The 22,905-nt window shown below is 42.9% G+C and overlaps 1 protein-coding gene across 2 annotated transcripts; it reads left to right on the plus strand.

The window, feature by feature from the left end:
* The first annotated feature begins 771 nt into the window (after positions 1-771).
* cuedc1b (CUE domain containing 1b) lies at positions 772-21,174 on the plus strand. 2 transcript variants are annotated; one of them, XM_040194421.2, is made up of 11 exons: positions 772-944; positions 4,680-5,360; positions 6,054-6,181; positions 8,007-8,133; positions 10,642-10,891; positions 12,962-13,027; positions 13,218-13,298; positions 13,399-13,492; positions 13,893-13,951; positions 16,538-16,604; positions 17,127-21,174. In XM_040194421.2, coding segments are annotated over exons 2-11 (1,200 nt in total). In that variant the 5' UTR covers positions 772-944; positions 4,680-5,033; the 3' UTR covers positions 17,128-21,174. The 2 variants fall into 2 exon arrangements, with proteins under 2 accessions (XP_040050355.1, XP_077954751.1); XM_078098625.1 differs by having other exon boundaries at positions 797-944; positions 13,197-13,298.
* The last annotated feature ends 1,731 nt before the right edge of the window (positions 21,175-22,905 follow it).

A 22,905-nucleotide genomic window follows, 5' to 3' on the forward strand; every position in this document is an offset into this window, starting at 1 on the left:
TGTCAGATAAGTAGCAGAGGGGGTTTGATTAGTTTCTGCTACATTGGTATTGATAAAATTAACTTCTGTAGAAACAAGACGAAATACAGCTGTCAATCACTGCTTGACAAGCTCTGATCAAACTTTGAAACTAGGCTGAGCTGGTCAAATATTAGATTGTGTTACAATATTGCCTAATTCCTGTCTGAAAAGTTTTCAGAAACTTTTTTATCATTGCCTCTGTGGCTGTAACATGAGAAGTTTTGTGACCACGCTACCATGTTGAAAACAGTAGTAATACTTCCATCAGCATCTAAACATAAATGTATAATGGACTCGCAATCCCTACTAATATGATGTAAGGACGTTTGATTATGTTTTTAACCATCTAAGAAAGCGTATTGTTAGGGACTCCTGAAAAACATGGTGGGGTAAGTCTAACCTCATAGTGGGAGCATTTTCACACTAAAATCCATGTCAGTTTTTCCAAGTGGCCATTTATTTGTAGCCTGTGTTGTCTGACCAGTGTGCATTCATCTGCTGTGCTGTTTAAAGGCCGAGAGGCCCATAGGTTGTATAAAAATAAGACAGGATACAAAAGAATGTTGCCTTCAAAATAAACTTCCAATGTGTCTAAAAACAGTGGCAATTTGGTGAGCATAACAACATTTCTATCTTTCATATGCAATGATTGCTTTTTACATCTTAATTGAATAGTTCAATACAAGTTTAACTATTACAAATATGTAATCCAAATAAAAAGCAAAAACATGTATTTTGCTTTGAAGCTTTGAGCGTGTTTTGGATGACCTCAAACATCCGGTAGCCAGCTGAATTTAATGGCATATTTGCTGGTGTGTTGTTGAGGAACGCAATCCTTCTGGTTCCCATTAGAATGCTATGAGCCACCGGCCCGTCGCGCTTTGTGCGGATATGCTTGGTTCCGCTGGACCCTGCGCGCCTCGGTGAGTAACGCTAACGTTGGACACATTTAACGTAACTGGCTTATCGGTGGACATTGTGTCTGGTTTACCGCGACTCTCCATAAGCAGCGGCACCGCGATGGACGAGCGTTGTTTTCAGCAGGATGCATTTGTTCTATTCTGAGCGGAGCATTCGTATTTTTCGGCGACGTATTCACGGAGCTCCTTTCGGGTGGAGCGTTGCACTCAAGAGTCACTGACCGGGGCCTGGTACCGTTAGACGACAATCCACCGTCCGCAGGACCACTAAAGCCTGCTTGCGGTGAACTAACGTTACTTAGCCGTAACAGCTATCACTTCACCGCCAAACGTCGACTGACTAAAAGTCGCTGCTACTATTAGCCGTTGCAGCAGCTAGTGCGCCGGCGATGTGGTCTTTTGGGGAATTCCGCTGGAAGCGCGGGGTCCACAGCCGTTTGACAGCCCCCAGTTGGCTAATGGCTGAAGAGTGCCGTTAACCATTTAGCAGCGACCTGTTCACGGTACGCGCACATTCACTGGTCAAGACACATGTAGTACAGTTCCAACGAAAACCCACAAATCATGAAATGTGGCCCTTCGTATGGACACATACAGGTCTATTATACCTTGAGATTTTCCAACCCCATTGGGCTCCGCTTGTAACTCGGAATCCATCCGATGCACGAGATTTTACGTAACGTTAAATACTTATTTCGTCGGCTGTTCTCAAAATACCCTCCACCTAAAATAAACCGCGCTGGGCAGTCCAGCAGAGATTAGGTGTATCTTGTGCAACCCCCCCCCCCCCCCCCCCTTAGTGGACTCCATTACTGTAGTAACGTTAAAGCAGCGCTGCTGGTTTACACCTCCTAAAATCCGTGACCTCATTGAGACTCCACGGGGTCACCTTATGGTAACTGTAACACGCACTTTAAGTTACAATAACATATATGCAATACAACTCCTATTAAGTTGTCACAGCGGTAATATATGTATTGTACACATGAAGATAAACCTGTTCTTGTGTGCATGGCATGTAATCGGCTCACAGGGCCACGGCCTATTTGGTTTAAAGCTGGAGAAATACTCATCTATACGGCTGAGACTAATATTGGTATTGAGCGTTAAGTAATTCATAATGGCTATTCCTATTATTTTTGTCCTTATTTCACGTGTAGAAGAACTTGTCTGATGATGATGCCCAACTTTTGTGAAGTGCTCTCTGGTGGCCAAACTATGTACAAGTAGTGGAAGGTGCCAATTAACGTTGTATTTTATTTTTGTAAATTTTCCACAGTATAGCTTTCTCATGAGACTTTGAGATTTCCATACTTATGCCCCCCAAATCTCATATTAAATCACTCTGTTCATACAGTGTTGCCGTTTTTGAACAGCAACACTGAGCCAGCCCAAATGATAAGCGTTATCAAGTCTTAAGCTTTTATTTTAGGTGACTGTGTCTGCCCACCGGACTAAAAGTTGAAGCTGGTTCCACAAAAAAGGAGCATGATAACTGAAGGCTCTGGCTTCCATCCTACCTTTTTAAGACTCCAGGAACCTCCAAGAACCCAGCATTTATGTAGGCGACACCAACATTTTCATTTGTGTACGTAGACTTTAACTGCCTCCTGGTCTGACCTCTGGGTCGTCATAGATTAGGTCCACTAAGAAACTGGGTCAGATCATTCCCTACCTGAGAGTGTGACTAACAGTACCTGCGTAGGGGGCGCCGGATGTTATTGGTTGTAAATGGCGTCTGAAGGGCTACAGATATAATACCCGTTGACAAAAATGCATTTGTGAGTCAAAGGACTTCTTAGTGGAGTTGTACAAGTTCCTCTCACAAATGCAGTTGAGGTCACATGAATGGACAGCGACTTCTAGATCTGATTGGGGAATCCAATGAGGAAGGGTCTTAAAGCTGCATTATCTCTACTGGTATTCAGGGGGGCAATCCTCTGGTTAATTAGAGGTCTATGTGTCTTCTTCTCACTAGACTTATTCCTCGGTAAACATTATTTTATGGTCTCAAGCTTGAGTTCCAAGTCTTCTTCAGGGCATCATTATTTCTATTTAGTAAATGAAGTTCCATTTAGGGTAACATAAGTCATACAGGTGATTGATAATAATTAGTGCAATCTGACACATGACTTACTACAAAATATATAGTTGGGTATAATGATATCTGTCTTGGTAAATTTTGCCTTTGATCGCTAGGCACCGATTTAATAGGTAGAAAATGCATCCAATATTAAGGATTTCGGTTGTTGAGGTCTTACTATGCGCTCTGCTGAAGTTTATTGCTGGATTCTGATGAAGTAATTGGTTTTAATGTGCATTTGAATACATGTTTCAAATTAAATGATTATTTCTCATTCTGCGTGGAAATATATATTTATTAATACATGTTTTCAAGTTTCTGGACCAAGTTTTTGCAGTGGAAGCATGTCAACTGCAAAATATTTCTGGCTCCAGCCTACAAACCAGTGCCTTCAGAGTATATTTCAAGGCATTTTCTATATGGTCTGTACGGTGGCCCTGAAGTGCAAAACACAACGGCAAATAGGAAAACACAACGGCAGATAGGAAAACACAACGAAATTAACTTCTTACGGAAAGGGTAGAGCCTTATAGCAGAGGACGGACCCTTCTGATTGGACAGACGGACTGTCTGTCTTTTAATCCTCTTAATCCGAAGCCTTTCGCCGGCGACGGAAAGTGACATGGAGGATTCAAATGACCGTGACTCCTTAACTAGCTGACAAATGCCGCTTCCTAGATATTCTGTCAATCAATAAATCAGTGATGAGGAGTGGAAGTGACGCAGCAGGAGAGCCGCAGCAGAAAGTCACGGAGAGCTGACGATGTTTTACGAGTGTCTTAAAAGTGTCCTACTAGTGTTTCACCATTGTTTTACCGGTGTTTTGTTGTTCAATTATATTTAGGTATTCTAAATAAAAGGGCAGGGGAGGGGGCGCGGACGCTAGGGCCGGTGGACACCGCGGACGCTAGGGCCGACACGGCTCGGGGACCGGAGTCCGATTCCTTGGGGTGAGGAATTGGATGTGTGGCGGGAGTGCATGACTATCTTGCTCAATGCGTGACACTTGAGCCCTGCATCATTTCCTGTTAAAAGACAGACAGTCCGCCTGTCCAATCAGAAGGGTCCGTCCTCTGCTATAAGGACCCACCCTTTCCGTAAGGAGTTAATTTCGTTGTGTTTTCCTATTTGCCGTTGTGTTTTGCACTTCAGGGCCACTGTAGGTCTGGATGTAATCACACCCCTGTATAAATGGGCCTTATTCTATTGTCATGTATTTGCTCACACTTGTGTTTTTGTAGCATTTGCAATCCCTGCATTGAACTCATTCAGTTTTTCTTGTGTTTTGTACACACACACTGCTTCGCTGTGGCAGCTAGGCAAGGCTAACATCTGGGCCTGACCCTTGTTAAATAGGAGGCTGAGTGGGCCTCTGTTTGTGGGCTGTTGATGGGGCCTGGCACTGCCCTGTGGCATTGGGCAGCCGCCAGCTCCAATGACCCCCCCCCCCCCCCCCCCCTCCATTGAAGCAGGACTGAAGGCACAGGCAGGAATTGCAAATTACGAAAGCTACAGCGAGCTTCTTCCTCTAAAAATGTTGATGCTATTTCTCAGTGGTCTGGGTTGCAGTCATGAAGCAGTTATGGTTTTGTTATGAGATTGATAATAGATCTATACCAAGTCAGTTACTAACACACTACCTTTTTTCTCTATAGGTGGAAATGACTGTGATGTAGCTATCTGGGCCACCTGGCTGAGTTTAACTCAAATTTCTACCTGGTGACAAAACCCTACTTTTCACTTTCTGTCACCACCTCACTATTCCTGCACACCCTATGAAAAAGTCAGACATGCTGGATACCGCTGAATAACCGGAAGCGTTGGGGGGGGGTGTTACATTTTATCTTTAAGTCCCTTTAGATGACTGCCATGTTTTGTGTTCGTATGAGAAACTGAGCTGGGGGAACAGTGGACAGCAAGAGAGGCTGACGGGGCCAGACAGTGAGTGTTGGTGACAGAAAAGAAGTGCCATCCTCCCGGTACCTACCTGAGGCAACTAGGTCCCGAGGATGACAAGCCTGTTCAAGCGCAGCAGCAGCAATGGAGGCTCCGAAAGCAGCGGAAGTGGTGGTGGTGGTGGCGGCAGGGGGGGCGGCGGTGGACAGGGGCAGCTCAATAACAGCAGAACCAACCGGCAGGTCCGACGCCTGGAATTTAACCAGGCCATGGAGGACTTCAAGACCATGTTTCCCTCTATGGACTATGAGGTGATTGAGTGCGTGCTGCGCTCCAACAACGGAGCTGTGGACGCCACAATCGACCAGCTGCTCCAGATGAGCATTGACGGACAGGGTTCGGATGACAGCTCAGACTCTGATGACAGCATCCCACCCGAGGTCAGTGTAAGGGGTCCCAGAGCATCCGCACTAGTTATTTCAATGATTACCACGAGGGAGTCAAACTCATTTCAGATTTGGGCCAGATACTGCCCACATTGACCAAAAGTTGGCCAGACCAATAAAATCCTAGGAGAGGTGGCAGGGGGTCAGAACGAATCAATATAATAAAACACAACAAGCTTCTCGTCTGTGAGAAGCAACCTTTCTGTAATTCTTACAATAGCAAAGTCATCCGGCGGCCTGCACTGGACCTCCCGGTGGGCCGGATTTGGCCTGCGGGCGGCGAGTTTGACACATGTGGATTACCAGTTTGCTCCATGACGGATTGCCATTTTGGACACATTTAAAACATATGAACATTGAACATATGTCACTCTGGTGACATATGTTCAATGTTTTTTTAACGTGTCTCAAAACATAATGTATTTTCTGATGCAGTAGAAAGCGCGTTAGTCATGTCAGCGTCATGGTAATTAGCTAAATTCAATAATGCTACTCCTGCACGGAGAGCTGCATAACTGCCATCATGCTTTAGATGGATGAGAATAAAATATTTTAGGAGGGTCTGATTTCAGTATTTTATATTTTTCTCCAGCATAACGAGTCAAAGTGGAATTCTTACTAAATTTCAAGTGCATGAGAGTAAGACTGGTGGATGAGGCTTGTGTCGCGCTGTCTGTTCCTTTCTAGATTCTTGAGCGAACTCTGGAACCTGACAGTTCAGACGAGGAACCGCCACCAGTCTACTCCCCACCATCATATGACATGCACATTTATGACAGAAAATACCCAGAAGCCCCACCATCACCCCCGCCAAGGTAAGGAAGAGGGACCAAACGTTCACATGCTGGGAAGCTGGGACCTTTTTTTTGTCCTCTGGGCTTTTCTACAATAAATGAAGTGTACCTCTCATTTTAATAACTGCATGGTAGGTTTTGTGTTTACTGGTTGTTCATGGTTTGTTTCACTTAGTTTAGGACTGTACCTCCTGACAAATGTATGTGACGTTTTACATTAAACCATTACTTTGTCCATCAAAAGAACAACCGATAAATCAGAATTAAAACTCACTTTTGTTTGTTCAACCTACATAACCAGATAGTTTACTGTTGTTTTTAATCTATTACATGATATTCGTGGTGTTCATGTAAATCAAAGGCATTTATTCAGTACAGTGCTGTCAGACGCCAGACAATAGTGTAAAAAGCTAGGAACCAACAGTAAAGAAAGATTAAGTATTTAATGCATTATAATGAAATATAGGCTGAAACTTTGATTTGGCTGCAATATGTACTTTTGGGACCACCAGGCTAACTTTGTAAAAGCCTCAGACACATAATGACACAATAATGTCACTGTCAGCTATGTCCTGTTAGGGGGTGACCAGTGATCACCTAGTTTTAAAGACCGAGGATTCACATCAAATGCCGTGACCATCGGTCAAACCTTGACAACGGCATTTTTATGAGCCAAGCAGCTACATCTCGCCTGTTTTGGCCGTGTAATGTTTACCATTTTCAGTCTTAGTTTGTCATGTTAGCACGGTGTTGCTTCGCTTACACAAAGTAGTAGCTAACACACATTTTGCAAATATTTGGTCTGAAACCTTTTTACTTGAACAGCTAGTTGTTATTCCTGGTAGGCCTGACACTCATGGCACATGGTCATTGTGAGGCAATTTACACCAGTGACAAAGTTCTGTTGTTTTGGAAACCTACTTCAGTGTTCGGATTAATCCTGTAGAGATCACATGATACTTTGTGGTACTCCATCCCGTTGCTGCTTAAATCTTAGCTGGCTGGCTGACATTGACATCTGTACAGCATGCAGCTTGTGTGGCTAAGGAATGCATTATATACTAATTCATTATCAACAGGGCTGCAGTGGTAATATTATAGGTGGGTAAACTATGAATTTTGTGATCAGACAGACCTCGATGCGACGCAAAGCGCTGCGACTCTGCAAGGCTATATTCCATTATGTGATTAGTTAAGTCATAAACCTTCGTAAAAAAACAAATGAAGGGCTCTAGCAACAGTCCCATGGTGTTACAGATGAACAGTATGATATAAAAATAACCCATGCAGCAATTAACCATTTCTCCTGTTCTTTAACAATTGGATAAACCTCCAACGTCAACAGAACAAAACCAGACAATTGCTAGATTAAGAACTATTTAGATATGGAGTCTCTTTTTACAGTAGTACCCTGCGCTCCACCCGCCACAACTTCACATACTGTGTTGGATTGAACTTTGTAAGTGGTGGGCCAGTCAGGACTGGAGCTCCGGGTTGTTTCTTTTGTTATCGACACGAAGTATAGGCGCACCCGAACCACTCGGCTACACGTGGATGGCGAGGGGGGCGGCGGGAGCATCGATCGAACCCTGAAAGCACAGTCTCCACCTCCCCACATCCCCCCCGACGTCAAACGTTTGACTGCAGGATCTTATGCGCCTTATAATCCGGTGCGCCCTATGTATAAAAAATGTTCTAAAATAGGTAATTCATTGGAGGTGCGCCTTATAATCCGTATAGTGAGGAAAATATGGTAATACTTTACCATAGCTAGGGGTAAGTTGTTGTTAACTAAAGCAGTTGGTTTAATTACTTGCATGTCTTGTTACTCAATGGGCTTTCACAGATTTGAAGCCCAGCCACCACCAGGTCATCAGCAGGTCAGAAGTTACCGGAACTGGAACCCTCCTTTACTTGGAAATCTCCCCGATGACTTTCTGCGGATCCTCCCACAGCAGTTGGAAAGCATAAAGGTAAAAAATGTCAGCTTTTCGATGTTAAGTTGGAAAATTTGGTTCTTCTTCAAAATAGTGCTGACTTTTAGTTTGTGTTGACACATATTTACTGCCAAAAACGACAGGGCCCTGTTCCTCCTATGTGGCTATTTGAGTTAACAGGATCATTTTCAGGATAAGATTACATAGATCAGGGTTTTAGGTTCCACGGAGCAAGTTTGGCGAAAGCACCATAGCAACACATACAAAAACTTGAACCTGCTGCGGCGCAGGCTTAATCAACTGGATTAGCCCGCCACTCCCTCAGGAAAAAAAGGGCAGTTCTCTTCCTTATTGGTGAAGCGATAATCGTTTGATTAACATTGAATAGGGAGAGAGTTCTTTTGAGATCACCAAGATCTGTTATCAAATCACGATGACTTCCTGTACAAACACTATCGATTCTGCCAACAAGGAATCATTTATTCATGTTGATTGATCGAGCCGTACATTGCGAACACCACATGCCGCAGCTGAGCATTCACTGTCTCACAGAATGCACATTTTGACACAGTGTTAACAAAGTGGAGAACATCAGGGAAGCCGCTGCATGCCGTGCCGTGCTTTTTTTTTTTTTGCGCTGCCTCCACAGATCAAATCAAAATGTTGAGATACCTTTTTAATTATTTTTGCCAGCAAGATCTCATTTGAAGATGCATTCCATGAAGCCCACTGCCAGCAAGCACATTCAAAGAAGTATAATCTGATTAATTGTGTTGATGAAGTTTTACATTTTCCCAACACTTACACATTTAACTTGTCTGCGATACTTGGCCCTCAAAATTGGTACAAGTCGGTGCACATGCAACGTCTCATGTTCCCAAAACCCTCCCACCGGCACAGGAAAAACTCCAAAAAAAAAAATGAAAAACTCAATGGCGAGAAAGAAACCATAGGGAACTGCAGAGGAGGATTCCTCCCAGGATGTACAGACTGATGGATGTCCTGTGTACAGAATGAACAACGTAAAAGATGTACAATATGTTAAATTCATACAACGCTTCCTAAAGAAGACGAAAACAAGTGATATTAGAAGTCCGGCTAGCCACCATCAGACATGACCGAAGCAAATGATGAGAACAGCACGTGTTTTAATCCAGGCCATTAGCATTTAGCACAAATGCTGCAAACTTCAACAACTCGCTGAGCTTCCGCGATGCTGTAGGTAGTTCTACTAGCGTTGTGATTGGAGACCAACAGCCAATCACAATTGACCTTCTTTAATTCTCTGATTGGTTGGTTTTGTGGCACAAATGTAATGCTGCTGCAAGTCGAGCGAGTGCAGAGTGAAGAGGTGGAGCGAGCGCAGAGTGAAGAGGTGGAGCGAGCGCAGAGTGAAGAGGTGGAGCGAGCGCAGAGTGAAGAGGTGGAGCGAGCGCAGAGTGAAGAGGTGGAGCGAGCGCAGAGTGAAGAGGTGGAGCGAGCGCAGCGTGAAGAGGTGGAGCGAGCGCAGCGTGAAGAGGTGGAGCGAGCGCAGCGTGAAGAGGTGGAGCGAGCGCAGAGTGAAGAGGTGGAGCGAGCGCAGCAACGGCTGCCTGCGCGCAGAAAACCAGTTTGTGGAGACGGCACCTGAGTAAACTGCGCGCACGGAATGTTTTTCTTTGCTAAAATATAGTTCTCTGTGTGTGTGTTAAAATTACGCGCTCGGGATTGTAGCACAAATATAACGCCATAGAAGTGACAACAATCAAGCCATCATTTTTCAAGCGAGCGCTGCTGCCTAGAGTGATGCCGTTATCGGAAAAGTGGCAGCTGTTATGTACCAATCTTGGTGTCCCTCGTGCGCTTACTCATACAGTGCAACCAGTTGACTGATTGGATTAGCAGATGCTTGACCCCTCCTGTTCTAACGCATAAAACACAGCAACGTGTCTTAAAAGTATAGATCTGCGCCGGCAGTTTATTAGCTTACTGTAGCACAAAGACCGCAGATTGAAGGACAACTTGAGCCTGTCTCTATTACATTACATGTCATTTAGCGGACGCTTTTATCCAAAGCAACTTCCAATATATGCATTCAACCATAGGAATACAAACTCAGAAGAGCAAGAAACGAGTGCAATTTCCTCAAATAAGCCAATTTACAATTTGCTATAGATAAGTGACGTTATTAGTACAATTTAAGTGCTACAATTTGTTAGTGTTTTATTCGAGGTAGAGTCTGAAGACGTGTGTCTTTAGTTTGCGGTGGAAGATGCGAAGGCTCTCTGCGATCCTGGTGTCATCAGAGAGCTCGTTCCACCATTTCGGAGCAACGACAGCAAAGAGTCGTAGTCTAGTCTGTCCTAAGTTTAAATATGCTTAAAACTGAATGAAATAAATGAGTAATCTTGTTTATTTAATCCATGCACACATGTGTTTATGAGATTGATATTACTCTTCTCATCTAACACTCATAAAGAAAGGAATGTTTACCACTGCCTGTAAACTACTAATAGCAGAAGCAGTCGGATACCACCCAATCACCTCTCCTGTCTTCACCTCCAGCAAGACTCTCAGAGCAGTCTATCCCACCCTTCATCGTCATCGTCTTCCTCAGTTTCCTCAATAAGCCAATGGATAGCCCAGTCCGGGGCTGGAACCTCTGGAAGTCCAGGTTTGACAATGGGAGCAACCGAGCAAGACAAGAAACTGAAGCAGTACCTGGAAGACGAGCGCATCGCCCTGTTCCTGCAGAACGAGGAGTTCATGAGAGAGCTGCAGCGCAACCGCGAGTTCCTCGTGGCCTTGGAGAGAGGTATGACTGTGTCCGCCCGTCCCACTGTACACAGACATTCTGCTATGAGGTTAGTGTCAATATGTCTAGTGATTTGGTGGTATGATATGTACAGGGATATAAATCACAGGAAATAATGTATCCTGAACACATGTCATTGAGATACCTAATCCTTTTTTAAGGCTTTTATCATCAAAGGTTCCCTGTGGAGTTTTTGACCTGTAGTTGTTCTGTGGAGCTGTTTGGTTTGTCACATGCATGTGCACGAGCAAACTTTGGTGACACAGTAGAACTCCAACCAATCCTTTCACACGACTTTGCTGATTCAGACGTGTTGGTAAAAGATATGAAGCAATATACCAGCAAAAGCAGGAAGCAAATGTGCAAGCTTAAAACATTTAGCCATGCTATGATTTTTATTGGCTTAGCAAATGTTTTATGAAAGGGGAAATGCCTTACACCCATTTGTTAGAGCTCATTGCACCCAAAGGGTTTTAGTGACTAACACTGAATGTTACCTTGTAGAACTCCACAGGAAACCTTTTCAAAGACCATCATTTGCTTTGGTGCTCAAGCCCTATATGTCTTTCTCTTTGGAATTATTTGGTCCACGTATTGAAAGTTAAATGTGTGATTACAAATCAGACCAAAATATCAGCAACCAAAGCTGCGGACGCACGTAGAAAGCACATTATGTTGAATGATGCGTGTAAAGCAGATTGAAAAGCGCATTATTTATCTGTATGCCATTAGAAACGTGCTGTGGTAAGCGCAAGGAGCTGCTTGGCTGCAGATCAGTCACTATGGGTCTGATGGATTTCAATGGATGAAGTTTAAATATATAGTGCTGTGCTACTTGAAACAATTATAATGGGGACAAGTTGGATGTTGTATGATTTTATTTATTCTGTATGGCTCAGTGAACCATGACTCGTTACGGGTATATGAACTGTGACGTGTACCGTTACTCTCAAGCTGAAGGATATCATATCTAAATCTGTTTTCCATTGAAACCGTTGGGTGCAAAGGATTTCTTGTAAGAAGAAACTTTTGTCTTGTGACTTTTAAATGGTCAATTGACGAATAAGCAGAGTGCAGGTTGGCTTTTCTATTGGTCAAATATGCTGCCATTTGTAAGGTGTGGCCAAGCCAGCATTTATAACCTGTGAACCAATTGAGTTGTATTGACTCATGAGGGGAAAAAGGCATTGAGATAGACACCTCTTGCTCTAGGGAAGGGTATTACGCTGATGATGATCCAGTAGTCATGCTCACTAAGCTTCAAGCACCACCCATTATTGTGGCTTTCTGGTGTGAACTTGGTAGACGTAGTTCGCTTAACATGAAGTCTAAACTAGTATATAGCTGGGCCGTGTATGGTCAGTAGGCTAAATTGTAGCCAAATTGCTTCAGGGAAGTCAGCAGTGGAGTCCATAATGGCAATTCCTGGAAATAATGTTTGTTTTTCACCAGTGGTCTTGGCTCTTCAAATGTTTTTAAAGTAGCAAATCACAGGACATGTTAAGTCTTCTTCTTGCTAAATAACTTCGCTGTGGTCCAGCCAAGTACAGTTAGCCGAGCCTACTATACGAACATGAGACTGATTATTTTTTTATAGCATATTTAGCATTAGCATTTAGCACAGATTTTACTTTGCCTTTCCCGTTTTAGCACTTGTCTTAATTGGGATTTCTGTTTTTTGTCATTGCTTCTCTTTACTTGGACAAAATGAATTCTATATGTCTCCATTTGTCAGTGTCTCACATCCCTCAGCTTATGATCAAGACCCTCGCTTCCATTGTTTTAGTAGGTATAGAGGTCCAGTTGTGCCTGAACCACAGCCATGGTTTTTCAGTATTTTTCTACATTCTCACACAAAAAATTCTTGAGTTAATTAAGTCCACTAGAGAGACGGTGAAATATTACTTCTACCTTTTGTATCTAAAAATCTGACTTTGCTAGATGAAAAGAAAGATTGATGCTGGTAGAGATGAATTGACATGGTGGTTTAGAAGTCTGGCCCTTATACCGAAGCTCATCACATTTTGATGCCTCACATCAGTACTCATAACATTTGCTCTCTGTTTTTAGATCGCTTGAAGTATGAATCAAAGAAATCAAAGTCCACTCATTCATCTAGTATGGAGAATTCCACAGGTAGATATCACTCATTGAGCTTTCTCTGCCAAGCTATTTGCAACGGTGTCTTTGCACACCGACTTGGACAAAATACTGGTCTGTGTGCATTCACTGATATTTGTTACTTTTGTCAAGGTTATGTACACCATACCATAAATGCTTTGTATGCCACTGCACCATTATACAGTTGGGTTGGGTCTGTGTGCAGGAGAACAGTACTCTGCAGCATCACTGGAGGCGGTCTCGGATGACGCCATGTTCAGAGACAAGCTTAAACACATGGGTAAATGTAAGTCTCCACCAGAGTTACAAGACTATTGATATTTCAAAAATCATCGGATTACGTATTAAGGGTTATTGTCCATGACCTGGAATTTTTTCTCTTTCAGCAACAAGAAAGAAGCTGTTTGAAATTGCCAGAACGTTTTCAGAAAAGACGAAGCGGAGAAAGTCAAAAAGGAAGATGCTCCTGAAGCACCATTCGTATCCTTTGCTTGATCACATTATCTGGCTATTTTATATTATTATATTTTAAGATGTTTAAGTAGCCCAATGTATATTTACCAGGATCATGCGCACAATCAGAGTGGGCATACTGTAATTCAGCAAATTAGCTCAACACATTCTTGATCTCTATTAGTGCAACTACCAAAGACATAACCTGCAGATTTTTCTGGCTTAGTGCTGTTTGCTTTCACATGGAAGAAAGCAAAATCATTGCCATTTATTCGTTTATAGTGTTACTTCATCTACATGAAGCACCTCCATACTTGCATACATCACCAGCCAACAATCACCTGCCATAACCCATGAGTCCATGAATTGTGGGACTGATGTGGCTTGAAAAGCCAGGTTTTTTTTCTCTTAACTATATCCTTTCCAGATTGGGCACAACCAACTCTACATCCAATCTCCTCGACGACGTAGAGGCAAACCCCTGCGGTAAAAAATGCATCTCACCCACACAATATAACCGCCTTTACTATTGTCTCCCATGGCACAGCGCTTGTTGGTTGGTCCAGCTTCCCTCAGACCCGACGTCTGAGGGAAGCTGGACACAAAGGGTGTTCTGGGTGTCTAATTGGCATTAGTGTTCAATTAAGTCAGTTGTGCGTAATGTGTTTGCTTGCTCCTGCAAACTTTGTTGTACTTCCAGCATTGTTGTTGGACGCACATGTGGAGTCAGCCGTAACGTTGATACAGTCAACGTATATATTCATCTGTGAAGAACTGCTGAAACGCCTCAACACAGAAGTCCTGGGGCCTCATTTATAAACGTTGCGTACGCACAAAAGAAGGCGTACGCCCCTCTCTACGCAATAATTGGTATTTATAAAAAGCTAACTTGACGGAAAAATGTGCGGTCCTTCACGCAAGCTCGGACCCACGCGTACGCACAAAAACAGGTGAAATGAGAACCGACGGCAAATGCAAGAAACACGCAAACGTGTGTGAAAGTGTGTAAAACTAGGCTGTTTAAAGAAATGCCAATACTGCCTCTCATAAATAACACGAACACCCGTTTGATCGATCTGCAGCGTAAAACAAACAGAAATACAAAATAACACATTTTCAAAAAGAAAAGTGAAATATCCATCCATCCATTCTCAAACCGCTTATCCTGCACACAGGGTTGCGGGGGGGGCTGGAGTCCATCCCAGCCAACTTCGGGCGATAGACAGGGTACACCCTGGATTGGTCGCCAGCCAATCGCAGGGCTAACACAGAGACATACAACCACTCACACTCACATTCACACATCTACGGGCAATTTTAAAGTCCCCAATTAACCTGATCCCCAGAGCATGTCTTTGGACTGTGGGAGGAAGCCGGAGAACCCGGAGAGAACCCACGCAGACACGGGGAGAACATGCAGACTCCACACAGAAAGGCCACTGGGCGGAATCGAACCCAGGACCTTCTTGCTGTGAGGCGACAGTGCTATCCACCACGCCACCGTGCCGCCCAAAGTGAAATATGTTCTGCAATAATATTGGCATGTTATGCAATTCGTCCTCAAATCACAGCTGTTGCTTGTCAGATGCAATCAAATGGACGGTAATAAAATGCCATGATGCCGTCACAATGCGTAATGACGCTGATGGCTGATCTTGTGCTCTTAGAAGATGTGGCACATGGAAGGATTCGTGCTGTAGTGCAGCGCACCATCGGCCTGTTTAAGGGGAGATGGCGCTGCCTCGACTGCACTGGAGGGAGGTTATTGTTTACTCCTGAAAAGGTGTGCAAAGTCGTGCTGGCATGTGCTGTGCTACATAATGTGTATCCGATCATTGCCGCCAGTCTCTCATCAAGAGGGGACAGCTCCGGTGTCCCCTTTCCCCCCCCCCCGTAGAAGACACACCTTTGGCGATGGTGCGCTAAACGCCACGGTCCGAGGTTGTGAGGCTGCAGCGTTGCTCTGCAACATTTTGCCACTCAAGTGCCTTTTTGGCATTAGTAATGTTCATACTGTGCCCTCCAAAAAGCATTTTACTTCTCCTTTCCACCTCGCCAATGATTATTTCGACTTCACACTGAGTGAATTTACGTTTCTTCGTTTTCCTCTCAGTGTTTTATGATTTCGCAATCGATGAATATTAATTTGTGGGCGTTCCACAGACTATATATGGGCAACTATGGGCGTGACATGAAGCCGCAAAAGCTGCGCTGCAGCGCATCAGAATTGATTGTGCGCACGCACGTCCTACGCAGTTTTCCCTTAATAAATCACAGTTTTATAAGTCTGAATATTTCTGTGCGTACGCACGTCCTACGTTTCATCCGTACGCCACTTCTGGCCCAAATCCTACGCAATGTTTTATAAATGAGGCCCCTGGTCCTGTGCGTTGTTGCCACCTGCGAGGCAGACCAGCGATTTCCATTCTAGTAACAAGCTACTGCTCCAACACACATTGGATCTCCGGGATCCCTTCTAGATGCCCTTTGTTATTGACAGATGAGACCCCCACACATGCATCGATGACTGGTTCTCAAACTTGGGGAAGCGGTGGGGCGACAATGGGGTTGGGGCTTCATTACCCACTCTAAAACATTTTTTTTAAATAATTCATCAAATAATTCATCACGTTTAACTCAAATGCAATCGGTCTCTGCTTTAAGCTACTAGCGTAAAGACGACCAAAGCTGCACCGGTCGAAAAGTGCGCTCTCACGTTTAAATCACAACCGTCTTTTCAGCTTTTGGTCCGGATCCGGACCACGGCCCGCCAGTTAGTGACCTCTGTCCTAAAGCATTAATAGTGGTCAATCTACTTCAGATGAGTTGCTGAGCGCACATAAATAGCAGTTTTTTTTTTTTTTATAGTTGTGATGTGTAGCTTTTATCTGAGCTCTTTTAAAGGTCAGGTAAAGGCACTGATCAAAGTTGTGCATAATATAGGAGATACAGTCATATTTTATCTAAAGAAGAGCCTTCCAACAGCGTCAAATGACAATGGCCACAGAATAACTTTTAATTTTTTAAAAATGAAGTGCACATATACTTATGTGTTTTTGTGTCTGTGTCCAGAGGAAAATGGTCAGTCCAGAAGAGCAAACCCTCAGGAAGAAAATGAGCGCCATGAGCCAATGTTATGGTAAGGTTGTCCTTAAGAAAAACGCTTTGTTGATGTTTGGGAAGTGGGAAAAGTGCACGTAGTTAGAAGAGAATCTGGTTGTTTTTTCAAAATAAAATATTTTTCTAAAAGTCAAATTACATTTTTTTCACAATTTTTTTTTTTGATATTTCCTGTATTGAAAAGAATGGAATTAAACAGTTTTGGGGTTTAGCGACTAAGATGAATGCAAATTTCTTACCAGCATAATTATCTTTATCAAAGAAATATGACCACCTTAACTTCTAAAGCTCTGTGGTTGATGGTGAATGCCAGATCTTATTTGAGTAAATGGCTCATTTTCCCTGAAGATAATTTTCCCCCAGTATAGGTGAGATCTGTGCTTATCTCCATAGCACACCCTGTAAGACAGTTGTGAGTGTGTCGATTGCCAGCCCCCCTCCCGGCACTTTCAATTTCAACGGCCTTAAAAAAAGATGGAGACATAGGGTTTTATTTTGAGATAAAAATCCGTCATCATACATTCTGTGTTCTGCATTTCAGATCCTCTTATGCTGCACCATGTCAGGGTTACCATGGCAAAGGCAGTGCGACTCATGGCTGGTGGCCTACCAGCTCTTCCTGTCTCCCCCTGCTCACATCACCCTAATCCAAACCAGCCAATGTAAGGCTCAGTAATGACCACCTCCTCCTAGGAAGAGGATCTGGACTTTTTCCAGCACTGGCCCAACTGTCTATTAATGCATCATCTCTGTATTGATAATATATCATTTGTACATCCTGATCAGTATTTGTTAACTGCTCTCCTTAATCCACTGAGAGAAACACAAAGGTAGTGATGATCTTGAGCCATATGAACCTTTTAATACTTTATTCTGATGGTGCCCCAGCTTTGCTTGTCAGATCCTTTCTATACAATAAACCACGTAGAGCTTTTTTTACCATGTTTTCTTATCGGATTGTTGTATTTAGCTCTCCTTGGAAGTCATGGGTTATGGAACTGAAATTGTTGTATGAAAATATTTCGACTGCTCACAGATGACCAGTGGATGAACAACACTATCCACTATCCATGTTTGGAGCAGTTCAGTAGTCTGCTTTGTTCTGGAAGGGAAACTGGTGTCATTCAGCATATTGTAGCAACACTCACCGCACCTTGTGTCAAAATATCAAACCACGTTAATGGAACATTTGTGTCACATAGTGTAAATGACAATGTGATTTATCAAAAGTAATGCTGCAGACGTGATATTGTTGTCATACCTTGAGACCTGGATTAAATTAATCCATCCATTCCTTTTTAGTTTTAGCTTTCCCATGCAACAATAACATGACTGAGAATGAATCTGAGCATTATACTCCACTTTCAATATTGTGCAATTTAGTAATGAAAGCAACTGAAGGAAGGAAAAACAGTGTAACGGTTTATAGAGAATTGGCCGCTCCAATTAAAAACGTTGCTATCTACCTCCACCTACCCATAAAACCTTGAATGTATTCAGGGTATTTTCTTTGTTTGGATTATATTCTCAGTCCTACCACATCTAGAGCAGAGTCAGAGCATCATACTTTGAATATTTTGCTCCTTTCATGATGTCACACGATGATATTGGGTCCCGATGCCTTGTAGGGGGGCAGGTGAACATTAACAATAATGGAAGGTTAGCAAGCTAATGTTGTTGGTTAAGACACTTGCCAACATAGTACTGGAACCATACTAGTAGACTGAATCCACTGCTCTGTACATGTCAATAAAGCGACATTCAGTGCCTCACTGAAACATTGCTAATATTCTCCCAGGTTCCCAGAACTCCTACATTAAACCTGGAAGATGTTGTGGAAATGGGAAATACCACCTGTTTTGCCATATCTCAGATTGTCCTTGTAGCAGATTATGTCTTTGTTGATCACTTCTGCTGGAGTGAAGGAGAAAACATGTTGTAGATGCTGGTGTTAATACTGTAGACATGTTTAGACATGAGACAATCCATTGTGATTCCCACATAAATGATGGATATGTCCTTTTGGGAGGATGACGCATCTGAAAGGTGCTGCGGATAGAAGATTCGCGCAAATGCCCCATTTCTTCTGCTCCTTCCATTTGTATTTGTAGATGTTGACCTAGCATGGGTTAAATAAGTAGTGAAAGTCTGATGTAGCCTGTGTGAGGAGTCAGATCATTCCTTTCTCCCTTTGAGCATCACATATTTTTTGTTACTTCAGAAAGTCTCTACAAATGAACCTCACATTTCTAACATTTCATTTCAATCTGTTTTTCTTCAATTCGGTGTGAATGTTTTTATCACTTATCAATCCCCTTTAATTAAACTACATAAAAATGTGATTTTTTACTTTTTTAGTGATGGACAAATGTTTGAATGACTGACTGCGACTTTTCCATTAGGAATTAATGCATGTTTTAGACATTTCGTACAAGTCATACGTGCCATTACGTTTACAGCAGCATTATATGAGCAGCTGATCAAGTAACTAGTGGAAACGTTTAGTGACAAATCCACTGAGAATTGTCATTGAGCTGTGTATTGAAAGGGCTTTAATGAAGCCACTGTACTCTAGTACTCAGACCCAGAGGCTGGCAGGAGAACACAGAGTAGCAGGTAGCAGCTCTCTCGCTGCTCCCAGGCCTGCTGCTATCAGCTCGGCATCACAGCTACTCTGCTAAAGGGTCACCGGGTTCAGCTGTTCTATACTAACTACTAAGGGAAGCTCCCCTCGTCCCTCCCCAACACAAACACTGGTGAGATGTGACCTAATGGCCCCGTCAAAGGATGTTCTGTTTGTATGGATATCGCTTTAAGGGTAAGCCTACAGATATCCAGAGAGTTTGGGTGAACCCGATGTTCCCGGATGTTTATAATTGTGTGCTTCTTATTACTCATTCAGATTATTTACTGCTGGTTACTCTAAAGTCTAACATGAACAGCTGGTTTAAACTTAAAAAGAGACTTCCGTGTTGGAGTGAAATTAATTAATATTAAACCTATCTATAAATGGTTGACCTTTTATTGGCTTTTGGGGATTCTTTTTTTTTGCATAATGGGCCTTGAAAACCAACTCCACTTGTGTATTATGCATTATGCTATGTTAAACACAGGCAAATCGCAGGAAGCATGAGCTCATGTCAGGCCTTTGTTTTTAGTCCATGACCTTCCACGCAGCCACATAAACAATCTGGATCCACATGAGTCCAATGAGCAATATACCGAGATTGTTGTTCATTGAACTGTATGTTCATAAGCTGGCTCTGGAGTTATGTGAGACAGCGTTGGTTACTGTGATTCATTAGCGGGTTGATGTACTTAAATTTCTCTTCTCCTCTCAGGGACCCCCTACTCCCCACCCCTTGCCCCATCCCACACTCATTTGGATTTTGATGCCACATACAAGGACAAATAGTCCAAACAGGAGTAGTATCAACACCAGGACTCTTTAGTGCCATTCACAGCTGTCAATCATGTCTAAGACAATATTTTAGAGCAACATTGATGGTTCCATCTGTCTCTGGTATATAGCGTGCTTCCTTTCTGTGATCCCTGCACTTGCATAATTCTGATGAGTCTTCGAAACACACACTTGCAAAGCAATTTTATTTGTATAGCAAATTTCAACAACAAGGCGACTCAAAGTGCTTAACACGCACGCACACACACACATGGACATACAGTGTGTGTGGTCCAAACTCGTCGTGTCAAAGAGCTCCATGTAAAGGAACCGTAAGGAATGCAGAAGCTGCTCTTCTGTAGAAGTCATTACATGCAGTATACTGTAGATCACATGGTGCCCCATACACTACAGCTGCACAATCTGTAGTTTGAGCTAATACCATCATTTCCACCACTTTGCTCAAGCTTTTGGAAATGTCAGAAACCATTAAGTTATTAACAGCTGGAGCTAGTCTGTGCTATTAGGTAATGTCATGTTTCAATTTAGAATGTTTTATAGTGCACATTTTAAATGCATTATAAAAAGTCAGTGTATTAGTTGATTATAATTAAAGACCGTCAAACGTGTTGTCTTTCTATTGACACACTCAACACTCAACATATAATTGAGTCGGTGGAGGAAAAGTACAAAGTGATGTAATGGGGGACTTTTTCTTTACAGTGTGCTCAGCGACTTTCTCAAGTGATCATTTAAACTGGTCAGCCTAACAAAGCTCTGTAGAGGAGAACTGAGCCGCTGGATCGTGAGCGTGTGCTGCAGGTCATGAATGTACATGAACTGCAGTGAAGCTATTTAGTCACATGCTCATCAGAATGTTACACCATATCCACGCAGAGGCACATCCAGGGCTACGCACTTTCCGAACCTTTTCTACGGTGCTCGCCTCTTCATGTGTTGTTGGAGGAAAACATGATCCAACATTAGATGTGTTTCTGAAGGGAATTTTAAAACAGATTTTCAACTATCCAACTATTTGTAGTTACTGTGTTTTTTTTCTTCATTTGTACATTTTCTTGTAATTGAGGAAATTTCTTAGCCTTGATGTCATTTTGTCATACCTTGTAATTTGTTTGTGAGTTATGTTTGTAAATACGATATCATTAAACATTTTTTCTATAAAGTAAAACGCATCGGACTTAATGATTCTGATATGTCGTGCCCAAAATTCTTTTTACAGAGGGGTATTATTTGTATGCCAGATACAAATATATATAATATATTTAATATATTCCTAAAAACATGGTGAAAATGTTTTGGTCTTTGATGGCTCTAGTATTATCTGACTTTAGTGACACAAAGAGATCCTATGGAGTCCTCCATAACAACGCCTGTCAAGTCAAGTCAAGTCATTTTATTTTGTATAGCCCAGAATCGCAAATTACAAATTTGCCTCAGAGGGCTTTACAGTCTGTACACATACGACATCCTCTGCCCCGAAACCCACCATCGGCACAGGAAAAACTCCCCAAAAAATGAAAAAACCCTTACAAGAGGGAAAAAAAGGGAAGAAACCTTAGGGAGAACGTCAGAGGAGGGATCCCACTCCCGGGATGGACAGACTACAATGGATGCCATGTGTACAGAATGAACAATGTATAATACATGCAATTCCTATGACAGAAATGATTCAAGTAATTGTGAGTAGTAAGCCAGGCGCACAGCAGGACCACTGCAGAGGCAACCACCATCAGATAGAACCACCATCCACAGAATCCTGTGGGGAGGGAGAGCACAGAGATTTTAGGAGAGGGTAATGTCGGTTTATGAGTAAAGTAATATTATTAATATCTAAAATAATGATGATGATGATGATGATGATGGCAGCAGCAGGCGTCAGCATGGCCACGGTAGGTGTCAGGACCAGGGTCCCGAAGGAACCACGATCTATGGACCTGATAGGGGCGAAAGCACAAAAAAAACTCCCGGAAAGAAGCTGAATTAGTCATGTGCATTAATAAAACTTGAATTATGGTAGAACGAGAGCGTGAGAGAGGAGCTCGGTGTGTCCTAAGAATTCCCCCGGCATTCTAAGCCTATAGCAGCTTAACTAAGGGCTGGTCCGGACTAACCTGAGCCAGCCCTAACTATAGGCAGAATCAAAGAGGAACGTTTTAAGTTTTACTTTAAAAGAGCTGACCGAATCTGCCCCCCGGACTGAAAGTGGAACCTGGTTCCACAAAAGAGGAGCTTGATAACTGAAGGCTCTGGCCCCCAGCCTACTTTTTAAAACCATAGGAACAACAAGTAACCCAGCATCTATGGAGCGCAGTTGCCTTGTAGGGCAATACGGTGTTACAAGCTCTTGAAGATACAACGGTGCCTCACCAGCAAGTGCCTTGTAGGTGAGGAGAAGTACCTTAAAATCTATTCTTGATTTAACAGGGAGCCAGTGCAGAGAAGTTAATACAGGAGTGATATGATCCCTTTTCTTAGTTCTTGTTAATACACGTGCTGCAGCATTCTGAATCAGCTGGAGAGGCTTAAGAGATTTATAAGAGCAGCCTGATAACAAAGAATTACAGTAGTCCAGTCTGGAAGTGACAAACGCATGAACTAATTTTTCTGCATCACTTTGAGACAGGAAGTTCCTGATTTTTGATATGTTACGTAGATGGAAATAGGCAGTCCTTGAAGTCTTCTTTATATGCGAGTTGAAGGTCATATCCTGGTCGAAGAGAACTCCCAGATTCCTGACGGTGCTGCTGGGTACCAGAGCAATTCCATCCATAAAAACTGTATCACGCGACAGCTGGCTTCGAAGGCGCTCTGGGCCTATCAGGATAACTTCCGTTTTTTCTGAGTTTAGCATCAGGAAGTTGCCAGTCATCCAAGTTTTGATGTCTCCAAGACATTCTTG

The sequence above is a fragment of the Gasterosteus aculeatus genome, chromosome 1 (assembly GCF_964276395.1).
Source record: "Gasterosteus aculeatus chromosome 1, fGasAcu3.hap1.1, whole genome shotgun sequence".
Classification (NCBI taxonomy): Eukaryota; Metazoa; Chordata; class Actinopteri; order Perciformes; family Gasterosteidae; genus Gasterosteus; species Gasterosteus aculeatus.